The 20,202-nt window shown below is 38.5% G+C and overlaps 1 protein-coding gene across 2 annotated transcripts in view; it reads left to right on the forward strand.

Annotated features, from left to right (window-relative positions):
* PTPN11 (protein tyrosine phosphatase non-receptor type 11) overlaps nucleotides 1-20,202 on the forward strand; it is a 78,096-nt gene that overhangs the window by 15,003 nt on the left and 42,891 nt on the right. For both annotated transcript variants that reach the window (XM_029222413.1, XM_029222409.1), the window contains exons 2-6: nucleotides 3,017-3,139; nucleotides 8,977-9,171; nucleotides 10,954-11,146; nucleotides 14,149-14,265; nucleotides 14,916-15,029. In XM_029222413.1, coding sequence (XP_029078246.1) covers nucleotides 3,017-3,139; nucleotides 8,977-9,171; nucleotides 10,954-11,146; nucleotides 14,149-14,265; nucleotides 14,916-15,029 — 742 coding nt within the window. The remainder of the gene's footprint in view (nucleotides 1-3,016; nucleotides 3,140-8,976; nucleotides 9,172-10,953; nucleotides 11,147-14,148; nucleotides 14,266-14,915; nucleotides 15,030-20,202) is intronic.

A 20,202-nucleotide genomic window follows, 5' to 3' on the forward strand; every position in this document is an offset into this window, starting at 1 on the left:
TTTTTTTTAGTGGATTTGTGTATGTATTTGTGTTTGTGGTAGGGGAGAGGTTATTTGTCCTCTGGGTTTTTTGTTTGTTTGTTTGCAGGTAAATAAATTTCCCCCTTCTACTTCCTTTCCTTTTTGTCACCTAATTGCCAAATGGATCCTGTATCTTTTTTGCCTTTTTCTTCCCCAGAGACCATGCATTTCTAACACTACACCTTAAATCATTCCCCTTTCCTATAACTAGGGCTCTGATCTACAAGAAAACTTTTTCAATATTTTCACACTTAGGGTGGACTTTCTTTTTCTGGAGGTGGTTTTACAGCAATTTTAGGCCTGCCACTAGCTCCCCTGTTCTCTCTGACATGCACTTTTTCTCAGAATGCCCTTGGCTTGGCACAGAGGGTTGCAGTAAGAAGATGAGAGATCACTACTGAGATTTGGTATGTCTTCTTTTTTTACTTACAGGTAATTTGGAAGTTTGGGCATTCTCTGTCTTCTACTTTTGTTGAGGGCATGGTTAGGTTATTGTGTGGTTTTACTTGTTCTTTTTTAAAAATTCCATATTTAAAAAAAATTTCCCCTTAGTTTTTAATTTTTTAAAATTATTTATTTATTTATTCTGGCCACACTGTGTGGCATGGGGATTGAACCCACGCCCCCTGCATTGGAAGCGTAGAGTCTTAACCACTGGACTGCCAGGGAAGTCCCCTGTATTGTTTTTGAAGGATATGTGGGCAGATGTGAATTTAGGCAGTCATCATTGTCCTTGGCTACCCTGAAGTCCAGGCACTGTTATAGACACTTTATAAATATTAACTCATTTTATCCTTTCAACACCCTATGACACAGTGCCGTTGCTATTCCCATTTTATAGATGAGTTAACAGTTTAAATAACTAGCCTGGGATCACACAGAGCTGGGATCTGAACCAAAGTAGTCCGGTTCCAGAGTCCGTGCTCCTACCCATAAAACTTTGCCACCACATGCCAGCGATTCTCAGCTTTTTTACTTCTGGGGTCTCCTCTTTTTTTTTTTTTTTTTTAAACCATAAACCCAGTATTCTAAAGAGAATTGTTTCCTAACCTGTATTCATCATATAATAATTAGTTTTCCCTTTTTGTTGTAGAAGAAAACATATATGCCACTCAGCTTCAGGCTACCACACCAAGTAACATAATTGTTTTGTAGCCAAAAGCAAGAGAGATTTGACATTTTAACTAGCTTATACAAGTAGACAAATTGAAGATTAACATAAGATTTTCACTATACTTTTTGAAAAGTTAAAAGTAACTGGAAGCCTTCTGTTATTGCTTTTTGATTCCCTAGGACTGTGGGGACTCAGGTGGGAACCATAGATTAAAGAAGCTGTGGACAAGATTTAAAAAAAAAAAAAAAGGATAGTTTAGTAATCATACTGTATACAAAAGTATTGGATGCTGGAATGATAGGTATCTTATAAATTGAGGTTGAGTTTTCCCTGGATAAAATTCTGCCTCAGTCTTCTGACAAGCTCTCAGAGGGAGTAAAGAGCAAACTAATATTTTTTTCCTTTTGATCTGAACCCTGTGATTTTTCTCTAGGATAATCAGAATGATGTTTAGATTTCCCCCAAAATGCTAGTAAAATGCTATAGGAAAAATTAAAAAGAAAATAAATTTCAGTTAATGTAAACAACAGGAATGTTGATAGACTATGTCTAGGTTCTTGCCTTTTCTGATTATTTCTTGTCAGAACAATCTTATAGTTATTGTCATGATTGTCAGTAATATCTAACCATTAGTGCTTAATATGTACCAGACACTCAGATGATTAAGCATCTCATATTTAACATGTACCAGGGCTTCTTTCCCTGGTGGCGCAGTAGTTAAGAATCCGCCTGCCAATGCAGGAGACATGGGTTTGAGCCCTGGTGCAGGAAGATCCCACATGCCGCGGAGCAACTAACCCCGTGCGCCACAACTACTGAACCTGCACACCTGGAGCCCGTGCTCCGCAGCAAGAGAAGCCACTGCAATGAGAAGCCCGCGCACCACAACGAAGAGCAGCCCCCACTCGCCGCAGCTAGAGAAAGCCCGCGCGTACCAATGCAGCCAAAAATAAATAAAAAATTAAAAAAAAAAAAGATTTAACACGTACCAAATCTAACACTTGATTTTTCCTCTCCCCACCCTTTTTCCACATCTCATACGTGGTACCGCCAACCTTCCGCTTGCCCAGACATGATACCTAGGAGTTGTTCTTACTCCTTTCTTTCTTTCCCATCTCATATGTAATAGATTAGGAAATCCTGTTGGCTACCCTTAAAATGTTCCCAGTTGGACCGTTTATCACTACTCCTTCCACCACTTTGGTCCTTGGTACCACCATCTCTTGCCTGGATTATCACAATAGCTTATTTAACTGATCTATGTGCTTCTACCCTTGCACGATAGCTTGAAGTTGATTTAAAAATATAAGTCAGATCACGTTGCTCCTCTGCCTAAAACCCTCTAGTCCTTTCCCATTTCACAAAAAATAAAAGCTGAAGTTTTTACAGTGTCCTCTGAGGCCCTGCATCATCAGGCTTTTCATTACCTCTCTGGCCTCATCTACTGCTCTGTCCCTTGCGTGTTTTGCTCCAAGCATACTGGCCTCTTGAGTGCTTGAGCATGTCAAATACGGTCTGCCCCCGTGCCCTTGATCTTGTTCCTCCCTCTGCCTGATATGTTCCTTTCCTATATGGCTGCATGTTGCTGCCTCCTTTCTTCCAGGTCTGATCAAATGTTACCTTATTGCTAAGGCCCTCCCCACCACCCTACATAAATAGCATCCACCTCAGCCCCAATCCCACTGACCATGCCCCCAGCCCCATCTACTGTGCTAGCAGGATCCCAGGCTCCTACCATGGGGAAGACAAGGAGGAGGCGGTGACCAAAGAGAAGAAGGGAAAGGGATTGGGTTGGTGTTTTTATTTGCTACTCTACTAATACGGGAAGTAGTGCCGACAGAGTCCTTTGTTTTTCATTGGTCTATTTCTCTCTCTCTCAAGATGGTTTCACCCAAATATCACTGGCGTGGAGGCAGAAAACCTACTGTTGACAAGAGGAGTTGATGGCAGTTTTTTGGCAAGGCCCAGTAAAAGTAACCCTGGAGACTTTACACTTTCTGTTAGGTAAGTTGCAAGAAAAAGAGAATCCTGAGAGTGTTTTCCAGGGGGGAAATGTTAGGACCACACTTGGACAACTTGTGACCCTCATTTAGAGTCTGAAGGTCTGCCTGCTGCCCCGTGGGTGAGGCCTTGCCAGTGCCCTGGCCCACAGATCAGGTGTGATTCAGGCCTGCTGTGGGGTTCAGGACGTGGCCTCCTGAGAGTGAGAGGCTCGGGGAGTCAGCAGAAGGGGCCTGAAGGTGGGCTTTTTCTCTCTTGAGAGGCCACTGAGGATGAGCTGGAGCATAACATAGCAAGTTCCTAAAGCCTGGGTCGATCCTGCTTCAATCCAAAACAAGGCTCCATCCTTGTTCCCTGCATTTTCCTTTCCCATCTGTTGATTACCAAATGGGAAAAATACTCTCTAAGAGTTTCTTCAAACAGCCTCACAGACGTAGAAAACAAGCTTATGGTTACCAAAGGGGAAAGTGGGGTGGGGGAATAAATTAGGAGTTTGGGATGAACAGATACACACTACTATATACAAAATAGGTAAACAACAAAGGCCTTCTGTATAGCACAGGGAACTATACTCAATATCCTGTAACAGCGTATAAGGGAAAAGAATCTGAAAAAGCATATAACTGAATCACTTTGCTGTACACCTGAAACTAACACGACATTGTAAATCAATTATACTTTAATTTAAAAAGAAAAAAGAAAGAAAGAAAGAAGGAGAAGAGTTTCTTCAGATCACTTTTCTTTTTCAAGAAATAAAACATCACTGAGGAAGTTGTGGTCCCGTTTGTTCCCCTGCCCAGTCCCATTCCCCTCCCTCTTTCCTCAGAGGAAACCACCATCAAGAGGTTGGTATATCTCCTTCCTGAACATGTTTTTATACTTGTACTGCATTTGTACTATGTGTGAATGATATGAGGTTGGTTTGTGTGTTTTTAGAATTCATATCCATGGCTTTATAATGTACGTATTCTGAGACTACCTTTAAATTTTTTTTGAGTTCTGTGCTGATACATATAGATCTAATTATTAACTTTAATGGCTATATAATATTCGAAGGTGTGCATATACCACAGTTTATCCCATCCCCTATTGTTGGACACTGAGTTGTTTTTAGTTTGTTTAAAATTGTTTTGAACAGTATTGGCAACATCTGTTACATGTCTCTTTGGACACATGTGGGAGAGTTTTTCTAGAAATTGACTTTCTCTTATATACTCATTCCCCTTACTCTAGCTCATTCCAGGAGCCAGAACTAAACTGCTCTATGAATTCGCTTTTATTATTATTATTTTTAAATAAAGAAGTAAGGAAAACATGTTCTGAGGATTTATTTAGGACTCCTTCGGGATTTGGCAAGTCCCTTTTTGGTATCGATTAGTTTCTCAAGGAGCTCACATTGTTGGCTTTTACTTCCGTTTTGCAACAAGGAGAGGGCAGAAGCCTTCATGAATTTTCCCAGGCTTATCCTAGCACAAACTTCTAACCTACAGTTGAGTGACATTTGACCTGTAAGAGTTTGGATGGAGATTATATAATCATAACAGCAATGATGTTGAGGAGGAGGATGATAGCAGACGTCAGTGAGGGCGTGGCATATTCCAGGCCATCTTGCTAAGCACTCTCCACATATCATTTTATTTAATCTCTCCAACAACCTATGAATAAATGCCACTATTATCTTCATGTTAATGAAGATACCCTAACCTCTGAAGCACATGTACCCTAACCTCTGAAGCACAGAGGTTAATTTACAAAGCTGGTTTCATAGCTAGTAAGTGGCAGAGCCGGGACCACAGAACTGGTGAGGTTTTTTTTTTTCTTTTTCCTCAACTTTTTATCTTGAGAAATTTCAGCCCTATATGAGAGTCAAAAGATGAGTACGGTGAATACCCACATTCCCTTTACCTGTTAACATTTTGCCATGTTTGCTCTTTTTCTCTGAGTGTGTGTGTGTATGTGTATACTCTCCCCTCCCCCAACCTTTTGAAAATAAGTTGCAGATGTCAGGATGCTTATTTTTACCTCTGAGTACTTCAGTGTGCATGTCCTATGAACAAGGACATCCTGTATAACTACAATATCATGATTATATATGAGAAATTTTAAGTGATTCCATAATGTTATCTAACACACAGTCCATATTCAAATTTCTCTCGTCATTTCAATAGTGGATTTTGAAGCCATCCCTTTATTTCACATCAGGAAGCACATAATATCTGTTTGCCCCATCTTCTGGAGTGTCATTGCTTCTAGGCCCTTATAGTAGACAGAGCTGGGAAATAAATACTTATATATTTAAAACCAAATTTTAAATATATCAGTATCAATAAATATATAAATATATATCAGACAAGTCTGATAGCTCTAGTTTAGCCCAGTTTCCTTACCTTTTCCCATTCCGTATTTGTGTTTCCCTTCTGTAGAGAGAACCGTGTTTCACAGCAGCATCAATGTATGACCTCATTTGCCCAATCTTCTAATACAAAGATAGTTTCAGAATTACTATACCATTATCATTTCTAATTACAAAGCCATTAAGTAAAGTTCATGATTTCTCTGGAGTGTTTCTGTTCACAGCATATATACCACTAAGGGTGTATAATCTGTACTGTGTTCAAAAGCTACGGGAATTAATTTTCTGTGTAGTTACAAACTTACTGCAAAGTTAGAGTCATTTCTTTCTTTCTGTATTCAGTTTTTTGGTTTTGTACTCATTTTTTTGATCCTTGTTGATTTTATTTTTTGAATATGTGAAACATTTACAAGATTTAAAAGTCAAACTGTATAAAAAGGTATATTCTGACAAACCTTATTCTTATCCCTACCCCATGTACCTTATTTCCATCCCTGTAGGTAACCAGTTTTATTAATTTATGGTTTATCTTTCTGTGTTTCTTTTCACACACGAAGTGGAATACTAAGTCTATTTCTTTGTAGTTTACTTTTTTCACTTACAGAAATCTTTTAGTGATCTTTCTCATTTTTTAAATTAACTGCATAGCATGTAACTTTATACAATTTCCTATAAATGGGAATTTAGTTATTTCCAATATATTACAATGATAAATAATACTGCATTTAATATGATAACATTTTGCATATGTTTTGTGCTTTTGGAAATGTATCTTCAGAGGTGAATTCCCGGGAGTGAGATGACTGGGGCAGAGAGTCAATATATATTAGTACAGTTTTTCCAAATTCCCCTCCACAGTGATTGTACCATTTTGCATTCTCACCAACAGTGTCTGAGGGTCCCTGTTTTTCCACAGCTTCCAGTTGAGTGTTGTCAAGCTTTTCACTTTCATCAACCTGATAGGTGAGAAATGGTATCTCAGTGAATTTTAATATCTCTTATGATTGAAGCTGAACATCTTTTAATAAGGTTAAAGGTCATCTGTATATATTTTTGGTGAACTGTCTTAGAATCAGTGCTTTTAACAACTCTTAAACTGCCAAGTTTCACTTTATATATGTTTTCTTATGTATATGATGTATATTATAGACACTGAGATGCATGTGTGTGTGTGTGCGTGCATAAATGACAAGTTTATTGTTCTAGTTTTCTACAGGTGATCTAATCTTTTTGTTATGTGCCCATGCTGAAAATTTGATGATTAGGTTGCCTTAGTTAGTCAAGGAAGATCCCCTTTTTTTAATTTTGAGGAAAAAAAAATACAGAAAAATACAAAAAATTATGTCCAATTACCCATATTGTATTTATTGCCAGTCATTTTTTTTCTTCAAAATAAAATATAAAAAAAAGCAAAATTTCCCTTTTTTCACCACCCTTCCTGCTGTTCTTCTCTTTGCCACAGCGACAGCTACTTTCTGAGTTTGGTGTATTTCTTTCTAGTTCATTTAAAAAAAAGTACAGGGCTTCCCTGGTGGCGCAGTGGTTGGGAGTCCGCCTGCCAATGCAGGGGACTTGGGTTCCAGCCCTGGTCCGGGAGGATCCCGCATGCCCCGGGGCAACTAGGCCCGTGAGCCACAACTACTGACCCATGTGCCGCACCTGCTGAAGTCTGCGCGCCTGGAGCCCCTGCTCCGCGGCGGGAGAGGCCACCGTGGTGGGAGGCCTGCGCACTGCAGCAAAGAGTGGCCCCCACTCGCCGCAACTGGAGAGGGCCCGCCCACAGCAACGAAGACCCAAAGCAGACAAAAATAAATAAATTTATTTTTTAAAAAAAGTACATATAATATAATAAGTAATATAACATAAAAGTAATATAATAATAAAATATAATATATACGTATGTCTGTGGTCTGTGTCATGAATAATGTATAATATTACTTGTGTGCATTCTGAAATTTTCACAAATGGTACACATGCTGAGCATATCATTCTGCATTGTGCTTCTTTCATGCAATATCATGTTTGTTTTTGGCTGCGCTGTGTGGCTTGGGGTGTCTTAGTTCCTCAACCAGGGGTTGAACTTGGGCCCCTGCAGTGAAAGCGCCGAGTCCTAACCACTGGACTGCCAGGGAATTCCCAGTATCATGTTTTTGAGATCCATCTATGTTGCTTTATAGTCCATACCTGAAATATCTGTTTTTGTGATATGTTAAGTCAAGGTTAGAGATAGAAAGCTGAGGTGTTAAAATAGAATCAGCTGTAGCTGGAGGAGAGAGACCCATAGTGCTTTTTTTACCCACTGGAAAAGATTGTAACCAAAAATTAGAAGTAGATATTGTTATTAACATTGTAGGACAATTTTTCTTACTTTCCTACGTTTCCATTTTCCTTTATCTTTAGTAGAATTGTGTTTATATTTAACAGAGGCTTTATCAATAACACTCTAGGGTCAGACTAAAAAATAAAAAAAGGTCAGTGATTACCATTTTGGGGTTGCCAGACCCCTTGGGTCCACAAAGATGATTACGGGTGTCCTTGAGATGTACTTAATAGTACAGAAAACCAAATGGAAATCATCAAACTGCCTAGGCTAACTAAAATACCAAGCTTTAGAAACTTTTGGTCAGTGTTGTCAATTCATTGGGTTGACATACTAGCTATCTCACATGGGAAACTCTGTTAATTATATGTCTTTAAAATGATTTTTAAAGATACAATTATGTATAGTATCTTAAGTGTATAGTGAGATGAGTTTTGACAAATGTGTTTATCAATGCAACCAGAACTCCAATCAAAATCTTAAGTATTTCTATCACCCTAGAAAGTTTCTTGGTGCCGGTTTCTATTCTCCCTCCCCCTAAGAGGCAACCACTCTTCTCCTTTCTATCCCCATTGACTAGCTTATTCTACAACGTCATATAAATGAAGTCATACAGTATATATTCTTTTGTGTCTGGCTTCTTTCTCTTAACGTAATGTTTTTGAGATTCACCTAAGTTGATTGTATATATCAGTGGTCCTCTGTCTCTTTTATTTAAATTGCTGTGTGATATTTCATTGTATGAGTATTTGTGTATCCATTTTGGCCATAAATATTTGACCTTTCAATTTTTTTCTGCTACAAAAAGGCTGCAATGAATATTCTTGTACAAGTCTTTTGGTAGCCATGCAGTTTCATTCCTTAGGGGCAAAATACTAGGAGTGGGTTTACTGGATTATAAGGTAAATGTACGTTTAATTTTAGTGATATTTGTCTTGATTAATTGATGAGAAAAATGATTGTCAATATACGCAGAGCCCTTTGTGTTGAAATGGTTGACTGTGTGGTTATTTCACTCACTGCATTTGTTTAGGAAAAGCGTAAACTTGCACATTCCTTGGGTTTGTTTCAATGTTTAGGTGAAATCTGATAACGGATATGAGATCCATTTTTACTAGTAGCTCTTTATTTGTCTTTTACCCCCACTTTTCTAATGTACTATTTTAGAAGAAATGGAGCTGTCACCCACATCAAGATTCAGAACACTGGTGATTACTATGACTTGTATGGAGGGGAGAAGTTTGCCACTTTGGCTGAATTGGTCCAGTATTACATGGAACATCATGGGCAATTAAAAGAGAAGAATGGAGATGTTATTGAGCTCAAATATCCTCTGAACTGTGCAGATCCTACCTCTGAAAGGTCAGTTACATTTTCGTAACTGCAGAGTCTGCATCTCTCCCACGCCATAGGTGTGAGGTGAATGCATTATGGGGGTTTGACTTCTGTTTCTCAAACTGTAATCTTAAAAGTGTTACTAAAGTAAGAGTAATAGGATCAGATTATTCTCAGAGGGGCCTTTTCTGGCAAAAGCTTCAGTCAGTGTTACTTACACTCGTTCTACAGAAGTCTCAGACTATTCCTGTATATACTTGATACATGCAATAATTTTAAGATTATTGACCTTGAGCGTTATCGAACTTTGAGCGTTAGGAGAGGAAAAAAAATGATAATGGGAACACCAAAATAGCAGTTCCCTGTAGTAGCTTCTGACCAGCTATTCAGCAATGCCACCAACAGATGTCAGTTTAAGCTCAGAAGTGGGAAAGCAGAGGACTCGGTCAGATTTTTCATCAGTTCTTTTATGTTATATCCACAAATGTGTGAGAATGACCCTAATTAGAGGGAATCGTATTATTTCAGAGATCTTTCCCCAGTGTTGGAACTAAGCTGATGAAAGCTGGGGCTTGACTTAACTTGCATTAATTTTATTGGTTTTCTGCATTCCCAGTCTCTTCTCTCTGACTCAGTACCAAATCAGGGTCTCTTAATTAGGTTTGAATATTTTCTGTCTTCAGGTAGGTTTCTTCTACTTATACCTTCGTGTCACTGGTATTTTATGCTGATAATTTGTTTTCCAGCCACATTATTTAGCAAAAGGCTGTCAGCCAACTCTGTGCAGTTTATTTAATTTTACTCTGTTCAGTTGAGGGTAGATGAAAAATACCTCGAAGTATATTCCTTTAGTGTTGAGCCATTAGCACTATGTGCTGTGATCATGCTTGTTTCCTCACCAAGATCCTGAGGGAAAAAGCCACATTATTAATATGACTATGTTAAGATGTTTTCTGTAGTAACTTAGAGTAGCACTGTTTCACAGTCTGACCTCAGACGGCCTACATTAGGACTCTGGTGTGCTGGTTAAAAATGCAGATTGCTGGGCCCCATTCAGACTTAGTGTATTGGTATCTCTCATTGTGAGGCATGGGAATTCACATTTTTAGCAAAATCCCTTGCCTCTACTCCAAGTCTTACGTGCATTAAAATTTGAAATGATGACCCAGTGGATAGTACAAGGATGTTGACAGCAAACTTGGAGGCTATTGAAGTATAGATTGGAAATCTGGAAAAGCTTGGAATGCCTGAACTAATTTATAATGAAGATCCTTTTTAATGTAGTGTTTGCATGCCAAAGCAAGGGCAAACATTCAAATGGTTCTCTGTCGCTACCATAACTCTCTATTATAACTTCTTTAAATGACTGTAATTAAATAGTTGGTCCTTTTAGGGTTTGGCAGTAGAGAAATGACAAACTGCCTTTTTAAAAGATGGGGGATTTAAAAGAAAATAGGAAAGATTGAGGATATTTGCCTCCAAATGATTGTGGGCTCATTTAAGGAGTTTAATGGTCATTCTTTTTTTTTTTTTTTTTTTTTTGGCCGCACCACGTGATCTGTGGGATTTTAGTTCCCTGACCAGGGACTGAACCCTGGCCATGCCAGTGAAAGCCCGGAATCCTAACCATTGTCATTTTTCCTGCCTGCTTGGGATGCAAATTCTGTCTTATGTGGAATGGATAAATCTCTTGGAGGAACGTGCCTGTTTTTAATTGTGTTGAGTAGAGGTGACTGTACGGTAGTTTTGTGAAAGAATGTTGTGAACGCATGGCAGAACTCAATTGATTTTTCATTTAAAAAAATTTAGGTGGTTTCATGGACATCTGTCTGGGAAAGAAGCAGAGAAATTATTAACCGAGAAAGGAAAACACGGTAGCTTTCTTGTGCGGGAGAGCCAGAGCCACCCTGGAGATTTTGTTCTCTCTGTCCGAACCGGAGATGACAAAGGGGAGAGCAATGACGGCAAGTCTAAAGTGACCCATGTTATGATCCGCTGTCAGGTAAAACCCGGATTGAACTGTGGGTCTGGCGAAACGTCATCTTTGGGTGGTTTTTTGGCTGGGAGAAGACCGACACCATTACTTCCAAAGTCATTTAGTTAAGGGCTTCTACACTTTTAGTACCTTGTTAATTATAACTGTTTCATCATTTCCGAACTTTATTAAATTACTTATTTCCTCTCTATCTCTGGCAGATTAAGTCATGCCTCAGTACGTCACCTTCTGCCCTGCAGTATCTTTTTTTTCTCTTTGGCTGCATCACGCAGCTTATAGGATCTTAGTTCCCCGACCAGGGATTGAACCTGAACCTTTGGCAGTGAAACATGGAGTCCTAACCACTGGACCGCCAGGGAATTCCCAGCCCTGCAGTATCTCAGTCTGTGCTTGGTTACAGCTGGAGTCTGCCTCTGTCTCAATTTCTAAAGCGATGGCCTCAGCTTCTCCCTTGGGTCAGCACAGTCTAGCCTGTGACTACATGTACTTTCATATTATAGAATTCTGGTTAAGGCTGGGAGAACTGAACTCACCATTTCTTGTTTTTAATGTGATGGCTAGACCAGGGAGGTTGGTTTATTGCTTCGGTTTTTCAATAAGATTAAAAAAAAAAACCAAAAAACCCAGCTTTATTGAGATATAATTCACACACCATACAATTCACCCTTTTAAAGTGGACAATTTGGTGGTTTTTAGTATATTCACAAATTAGGCAGCCAACAACATTAATTCCAGAACATTTTCATCACCCCAACAAGAAACCCTGGGTTCATTACCAGTCCCTCCCCATTTTTCCCCCTCCCCCCAGCTCTTGGCAACCACTAACCTCTTTGTTTCAATGGATTTGCCTATTTTGTATATTTTATATAGATGGAATCATGTAATATGTGGCCTTTTGTGACTGACTTCTTTTACTTAGCATGTTTTTCAAGGTTTATCCATGTTATAGCATGTGTCAGTAAACTCTTTATTGGCAAACATTTTGTTGTATGGATATGTACCACATTTTGTTTATCCATTAAAAAATTAATGGGCATTTTGGCCCATTAATTATTATGAATAATGCTGCTATGAATATTTATATACATTTATGTATTTATCATTTTGTGATATTCTCTGTTTGATGAGACATCATGTTCATATTTTCTTTTAATTTATACTTTCCTTTAGTTCTTTGAATATATTTATACCAGCTGGTTTAAAGTCTTTGTCTGGGCTTTCTCAAGGACAGTTTCTGTTGAATGCTTCCCACCCTCCCCCCAAGTATGGACCATATTTTCTTGTTTATTTGCATGTCTCATAAGTTTTTGTTGGAAACTAGGCATTTTAAATAATGTAATATAAATCCTTTGCCCTCCTTTCTCAGGCAGTATTATTTGTTGTTGCTACTTTTTCTTCTTCCTGTAGTTGTTGTTGCTGTTTGTGTGTTCAGTGACTTTCCTGTCTTTGTCTTGTGTGGCCACTGAAGTCTTTGCTTGGGTAGCTTAGTGATCAGTTAATGATTGAACAGAGATTTCCTTAAATGCCTTGAAACATTAAATCTCCCAGCCTTTGCCAGGGAGGCTGTGTGTGTGTGTGTGTGTGTGTGTGTGTGTGTGTGTGTGTGTGTGTTGGGGCACGACTGCCTTCAGTGCTCTGGCACCTTAAAACTCTGCCTTAGTCTTCACTTCCTGCTTGCACAGAACCTCAGGATGAGCTAGACGTAAAGATTAGGGCCTTTTTGGATCTTTCCTGGACTTCACACAGCCATGCATGTGCACATGCACATGTCCTTCTAGATTCTCAAGGGTATGTTGGAGGTTTTCAGAGCCCCCTGTGGACGATGTCTGGGTTTTCCTTTTAAGCTTTTGTTGATCAGTCTCTTACTTGCCCTGACTGGTATTGCTGCCTTAGGCCGCTGTGATATTAAACAATTGCTGCTGATTGTTTTTGGGAGATCCCCTGAAGGCCGGCTGAGTAAGCTGTAAGTCAATCAAATAAAGACAAGCTCTGAAAATAAGGCTTTCCCAGGGAGCTGCTAAACAGATCAGTGATAATTGTCTAGGGATAGGTCTGGAAAGAGCTCCAAATCCATCTGTCTACTCCAGTTATGCTAAGCTGCTTTGTTTTCACAGCTACTGTGGTTATGAGACTATTGGCTTTCAAGGCTACCAAGAAGCTGGGGAGAGGTAGGTGGGAATAGGGCAAGTTAAAAGGCCACAATTTGTTGTTCTCATCAAGGTCCAATCTTTTTCTTGAATAAATGCTCCTTGAACTTTATTGGTTAATTTTCAGAGTTCTGAAAAAGTTGATGACAATTTTTGCCAGGGTTCTTGTTACTTTTGTGAAAGAGCAGATTTTCAGAGGTCCTACTCTGTCATTCTGAGAGTGCTTCTTCCCCCCTCACTCGATTTATTTTTAAATAAAAGGTCATACCCAAATATCTTCATGTATCATTTCTAGGGTTTTGTATTTTCTAAGTTTAACCATTTTCCTGTTGTTTTCCTGAAACAGCCTATTCTGGTCTCCTTGTCAGAAAAAATTTTCTGGTCTCTGTTTATAATTTCCCTTTTAAATTTTCATTAGAAGATGGAAGTAAAGGCTTGTATATTGGACTTCAGTGCTGCCTCACCAGCCTTAGAGCTTGTTGTGTTTCAGAGAGAAGTAGTTATTTATCTTCTGTTCAGCAGCCTTGTGTATAGTCACTTAGCCTAGAGTATAAGTAAATAGTAAATATGGTTTTTCTTTTTCTTTTTTTCTAGCTACTTAGTTAACCTATGAGGGAGAAACTTTTTTGTGGCCTAGTTAATGTTGGATACTTATTTAGAGCTTCTCACACCTCACAATGAACTCTTTTACATTGGATCTGCTTCTCCATTTTCATCATCTTTGTTGCTTCCCTTTCTTTGTGCTCTTACAGCTCTTCAATCTTTCCATTATTGGGGGAGAGTTAGTCTCTGTACTTGAGTTGGGAAAAACAGTAATTTAACATAAAGGTCATGAACATAATTTTTTTTTTGTCTTGAAAGGAACTGAAATATGATGTTGGTGGAGGAGAACGGTTTGACTCTTTGACAGATCTCGTGGAGCATTACAAGAAGAATCCTATGGTAGAAACATTGGGCACAGTACTACAACTCAAGCAGGTAAGCATTTTGGAAAGCTAAACTCCCCCTCCTTATAGAGTTTAAGAAGTCCGAACATAGAATATTCCAAACAGACAGAAGTAGAATAGTATCGTGAACCTCCATGTACCCATCACCCAGCTTCAATTACGATCAACTCATCAAATCTTGTTTCATTTATTACTCCACTCACTACCTTCTTCTTGTAGTATTTGGAAACAAATTCTAGATAGTACATCATTTTCATGATTATCTCCGTATGTAATTCTAAAAGGCCTTATGGAGTTTTTAAAGCAAAGTTTTTATCAAATTTTCATTGTAGATGCACCTTTGGTTACCTTTAGGTGATCATACCTTTACATTTTGGAGTTATTGCTGTTTCAAAGCTCACACTTATTACTTAGTGGCAAATGATACCATCTCTAACATTGTGGTCTATTTATAAAGAAAAATAGGTTTGAATTTATATCAGCAAAGTGTGTGGAGATGGAAGAAACATATATTTCCTGAAAGAACAGAAAGTAAAGTGAAACTCTATTTGAAAACATTTACTGTGAACTTCCTGTCCTTGCCTCTATGAACACCAACATAGAAGTCTTTTTTTTTTTTTGCATTAACACTTTTTTCTGTAATACTTTCTTCATTTCACACCAACTGCTGAATTTGATTAGCCCCTCAACACAACTCGTATCAATGCTGCTGAAATAGAAAGTCGGGTTCGAGAACTAAGCAAATTAGCTGAGACCACAGATAAAGTCAAACAAGGCTTTTGGGAAGAATTTGAGGTAAGTTATTAAAAATAATTTTTTTACATGATTTATTAAATCCTGTTCTTAATGGAAGAGAAGTTGGTTTTATGTTTGGGATTGGATCTGAAAGACTCGGATCTGCGTCCTTTCTTAATTTGGCCATTGATTGACATGGAACAAGTTGCTGAGGGGGCTTTTTCAAATAGAGCTGCATTATGTTCTGGGAGAAGGGAGTTGGCAGTTAATATTACATGGATGAGCCAATAGCTCCATTTGGGTCTTTTGGTTTGGACTGCTGGCAAAACCCCAGAAAAAGAAAAGAATCTAATTCTTCGGAAGATTTCCAGCATTGGCTGTGGTCTTTAGAAAGAATCTATAGCTTTACTGCAGTGAATAAGTGAAAGACAGTTATCTCATGGTGGCTTTAATCTGGGAGTTGAAATTTATATCTTTGAGAGGTTAAGGGAACTGATTTCTTTCCTGAAACCAGCTTGGGTAGAAGAATGTCCCCAGTGGGAGTGGGCTGTGTTCCTCTTGCACTGAAGTTTGTCACCTGCCAACTCATTGTAATCTTATTCTCTCCGTTATCATCCCTGTGACAGAAAACTTCGTCAAAAACAATTTTTTGTGTGTGTGTGCCATATTTACCTTCATAGTTATTCTTAGCATGTAGCACAGTGCCTAGTACACAGCAGAAACTCCATAAATGTTTGTTGAATGAGTATTTACATTTAGCTAATATTTATGTTATTTTATTAATACTACTCTGTTTATGGGAATGATTATTCCATACTTTTTGTAGGACTTTAGAATTCATAAATATTTGTGGAATGAATGAACAAATGAATGGCCACATGAAGTCCTTTTAACCACAGTATGTCAGATCAACTTGGTGAGATATTATTTCCACTTTACAGACAAGAAGCCTCAGACTCAGGGAGGTTAAGTAAATTGTCCAACTTCTGTACCACGAATATTGATTGAATTGCAGCACTGAGGATGTGTACAGAATAGAACAGTCATGGTCATTGCTGAACATTGCTAACCAGGGACTTGACCTCACATTTATTCTTTTATACCAGCATTGGGTTAGTCACCAAGGACACCATGGTGAACAAGATGGACAGGGTTTCGTCTTTAAGGAGCTTTGAGTTGAGAGAGGGATAAGTGCAGAAATTTTAGAAATCTTACATCAAGATTTGAATGAAAAGCCTATTTTTAAAAACTTTTTATTATGCAAAATTTCAAATATATACAGAAGCAGAGTGAATTGTATAATTATAGCAATATATACCTATCACTCAGCATTAACAATTGTTGATATCTGGCCAGTCTTTTTATTTTTTATAAATTAATTAAATTAATTAATTTATTTATTTTTGGCGGTGTTGGGTCTTCGTTGCTGCACATGGGCTTTCTCTAGTTGTGGCGAGCAGGGGCTACTCTTTGTTGAGGTGTGTGGGCTCCTCGTTGCGGTGGCATCTCTTATTGTGGAGCACGGGCTCTAGAGCACAGGTTCAAAAGTTGTGGTACATGGGCTTAGTTGTTCCGCAGCATGTGAGATCTTCCTGGACCAGCAATCGCACCTGTGTCCCCTGCATTGGCAGGCAGATTCTTAACCACTGCGCCATCAGGGAAGCCCCTGGCCAGTCTTTTTAAACTATACCCCACTTAACTCCCCCAGCCCTGGCTTATCTTGAAGCAAATCCCAGATGTTATTTCATCTGTAACTATTTCATTAAAAAAAATTATAACCAGAATATCATTATCACTCCTAAAACTATTAACAACAATTTCTTAATATTAACACATATCAGTCACTGTTCACATTTTCTTGATACACACACACACACACACACACACTTGCAGATTGTTTGAATTGGGAAGTGTTTTTTCCCCACTTGATTTTGAAAAAAAATTTGAATATAAAATAGATTTGTATAAAGAACCCCCATGTACTATTATCAGTTTCACCAGTTACCCCAGATATCACATGAAATATCATAAATATTTCAGTATTCATGGAATTCTTTAAAAATTAACCAAAACACTGCTACCACATCTAAAAAAAGATAATAAAAATTCATCAAATAGCTAGTCATTGTTCCAATTAGGATAGTTGTCTTTTTTTTTTTAATTTGTTTGTTGTTGGATCATTTTTCAAATAAGTTCCCCATGGATCTCTGTTTTTAAACTCTGGTTTTTTTGTTTTGTTTTGTTTTATTTTGTTTTGTTTTGCCGTGAGGCTTGTGGGATCTTAGTTCCCCAATCAGGGATCGAACCTGGGCCCTTGACAGTGAAAGTACAGAGTCCTAACCACAAGACCACCAGGGAATTCCCACTGTTTTTAAAATCTTAAGCCTCTTTATATTCTTATTCTCCTTTCAGCCTCTCTATTCCATCCTTTCCCCTCCCTTCCTTTCTCTTCCATTCCCTTTTCTTCTCACTCTGTATTAGTCCATTCAGCTGATATAACAAAACACCATAGACTGGGTGCCTATACACAACTGAAATATATTTCTCAGAGTTCTCCGAATTCTGGAGTTCTGGAGGCTGGATCTGAGATCATGGTGCCAGTATGGTCCGGTGAGGGTCCTCTTCCAGATTGGCAACTTCTCATTGTATTCCCTCCTGACAGAAGGGGTGAGGGAGCTCTGTGGGCCTTCTGTATGAGGGCACTAATCCCATTCATGAGGGCTCCACCCTCCTGACCTAATCACTTCCCAAAGGCCTCACCTTCTAATACCATCACCTTGGGCATCAGGATTTCAACATAGAAATTTTGGGGAGACACAAACATTCAGACCATAGGACCCTGTTTTTTGTTACTGTTTTTGTTATTGGAGAAAGCAGGTCCTTTGTCCAGAGAGTTACTTATGATCTGGATTTTTCTGAGTGTGTCTCTGTGGTGGATTTTAACACCTTTCTCCCCTGTATTTCTTGTAAGTTGATCTATCTAGATACTTTGTTAGATCCAGTTTTTCTTTGGCAAGACTACATATGAGATGGTGTGTCAGGAGGTGCTTATATCCTGTTGCTTCTCTTTTTATTTTCTAAGGAGCAACTGGTAATTATTGCCTAGATCCATTCACTTATAAGGTGTGTAATAACTTTATCATTCGTCATTATTAGCTGGAATATTTCTATAAAGATAAGCTTTTTGTCACCAAGGCAGGATATATGCTTGATTCTTTCCTGTTTACTAAGTAGTTTTAAAAATAGTGTTCTCCAAAAAAAATTCTTTTTATCAATATGTACTTATGGATTTTTTAAACATATTTAGTGTGCTTCTATCTATGGCATTTATTATCACTTCTGTTGCTCAAATTATTTTAGCTTTGACCAGTGGGAGCTTCTGCAAGCTGGCTTCTACTCCTTCCTATACAACTCTGGTAGTTTTTGCTAGATTCCTTACTTTCTGGTGTAATAAGTTGTTACAGTGTAATACATTTCCCATGTCAGAACTGGAATCAGTCATTTCTCCAAGGAGTGAGTTAGCTTTTCTCTCATTTTCCTCCCTTTCTTCCTTCCTTCTCTTTCTTCCTTTCCTGGGAAGTGGTATTTAGAGACTGCAGTCTGGGAGCCAGAAGTGTTTATTGTTGTCAGGTTGGTTATTTCCATCTCAATGGGTGGAGCTAGAAAAAATTGTCTTCTTGAAATAAATTATGAGTCCAAATGATACTTCCAATTCAAATTTAGGACTCAAACTAATAAGACTTCCGTTACCCCCAATAATATCATTACTGAAAACAGTTTAATATTTTTTTTTTTTTTTTTTTGCGGTACGCGGGCCTCTCACTGTTGTGGCCTCTCCCATTGCGGAGCACAGGCTCCAGACACGCAGGCTCAGCGGCCATGGCGCACGGGCCCAGCCGCTCCACGGCATGTGGGATCTTCCTGGACTGGGGCACGAACCCGTGTCCCCTGCATCGGCAGATGGGCTCTCAACCACTGCGCCGCCAGGGAAGCCCAACAGTTTAATTTTTTTTCCAGCTTTTATTTTTTAATCCTTAGGGTAGATCCTTCAGAGATGTATAGTCAAATTACTGTGCTTTCAACTCATTTGTAATAGTTCTTCTCTATGTGTTTATATACTAACTGGATATACAACTAGGTTATTTGTTTCATTTTATGTTTGGATTTCAGAAATTTCTTTCTATAAAATTTTATTTACAATTATATAAAATATTGCCTTTGATTCTAAAGTCAAATGTAAAAAGTACATTCAAAGAAGTTTATCTTCTATCCCTGTCTTTTCCTCCTTATATTTATAGCCATTTAAAAAAAAGTTGAAGTTCATCATTACCTTTCAAAAAGTATAAGCAAATATATATCTGTAATTTCATAACCCATCCTTTCATGGATAAATAGTAGCATAATTTTACATACTTTTTTCCAACTTCTTTTTTTTATTACATTGGAGATCACTCCACAGTAGTATCTACAGATAGTCTTCATTCACTTTTACTGCACAGTACTCCGCTGTGTGGATGTACCATAGTTTATTCAACCTATTGATGAGCATTTGGATAGTTTCCAAATATATTACAAAGAAGATACAATGGATAGCCTTGTGCATGCATATTTTTCTTTTTGCTGATTATTGTTAATATTAACATTTTTTTGATACTCTGTGTTAAAAAAAAGTGCTGATTGTTACTCATCTTTAAGTTTTTTTTTTTTTTTTTTTTTTTTGCTGGGCCGTGTGGCTCGCGGGATCTCAGTTCCTGATCAGGGATTGAACCCAGGCCACAGCAGTGAAAGCACCGAAACCTAACCAACTACACCACCAGGGAACCCCCTACTCATCTTTAATTTTTATTATATATCCTACATGATTTTGGTTAGCATATTTAAAGTCTGAAAAGTATTTTTAATTAAAATTAAAAGATATCAAACCTTTTTGGTAAATATAAGAAGTGAGCTAGGGGCTTCTCTGGTGGTGCAGTGGTTAGGAATACGCCTGCCAATGCAGGGGACATGGGTTCGAGCCCTGGTCCGGGAAGATCCCACATGCTGCGGAGCAGCTGGGCCCATGTGCCACAATTACTGAGGCCCAGGCACCTAGAGCCCATGCTCCGCAACAAGAGAAGCCACCACAATGAGAAGCTCGCGCACCGCAACGAAGAGTGGCCCCTGCTTGCTGCAGCTAGAGAAAGCCCGACGCAGCAACGAAGACCCAAAGCAGCCAAAAATAAATTAATTAAAA

Source organism: Monodon monoceros, unplaced genomic scaffold (genome assembly GCF_005190385.1).
Source record: "Monodon monoceros isolate NGI ecotype Baffin Bay Population unplaced genomic scaffold, NGI_Narwhal_1 Super_Scaffold_1, whole genome shotgun sequence".
Lineage (NCBI taxonomy): Eukaryota > Metazoa > Chordata > Mammalia > Artiodactyla > Monodontidae > Monodon > Monodon monoceros.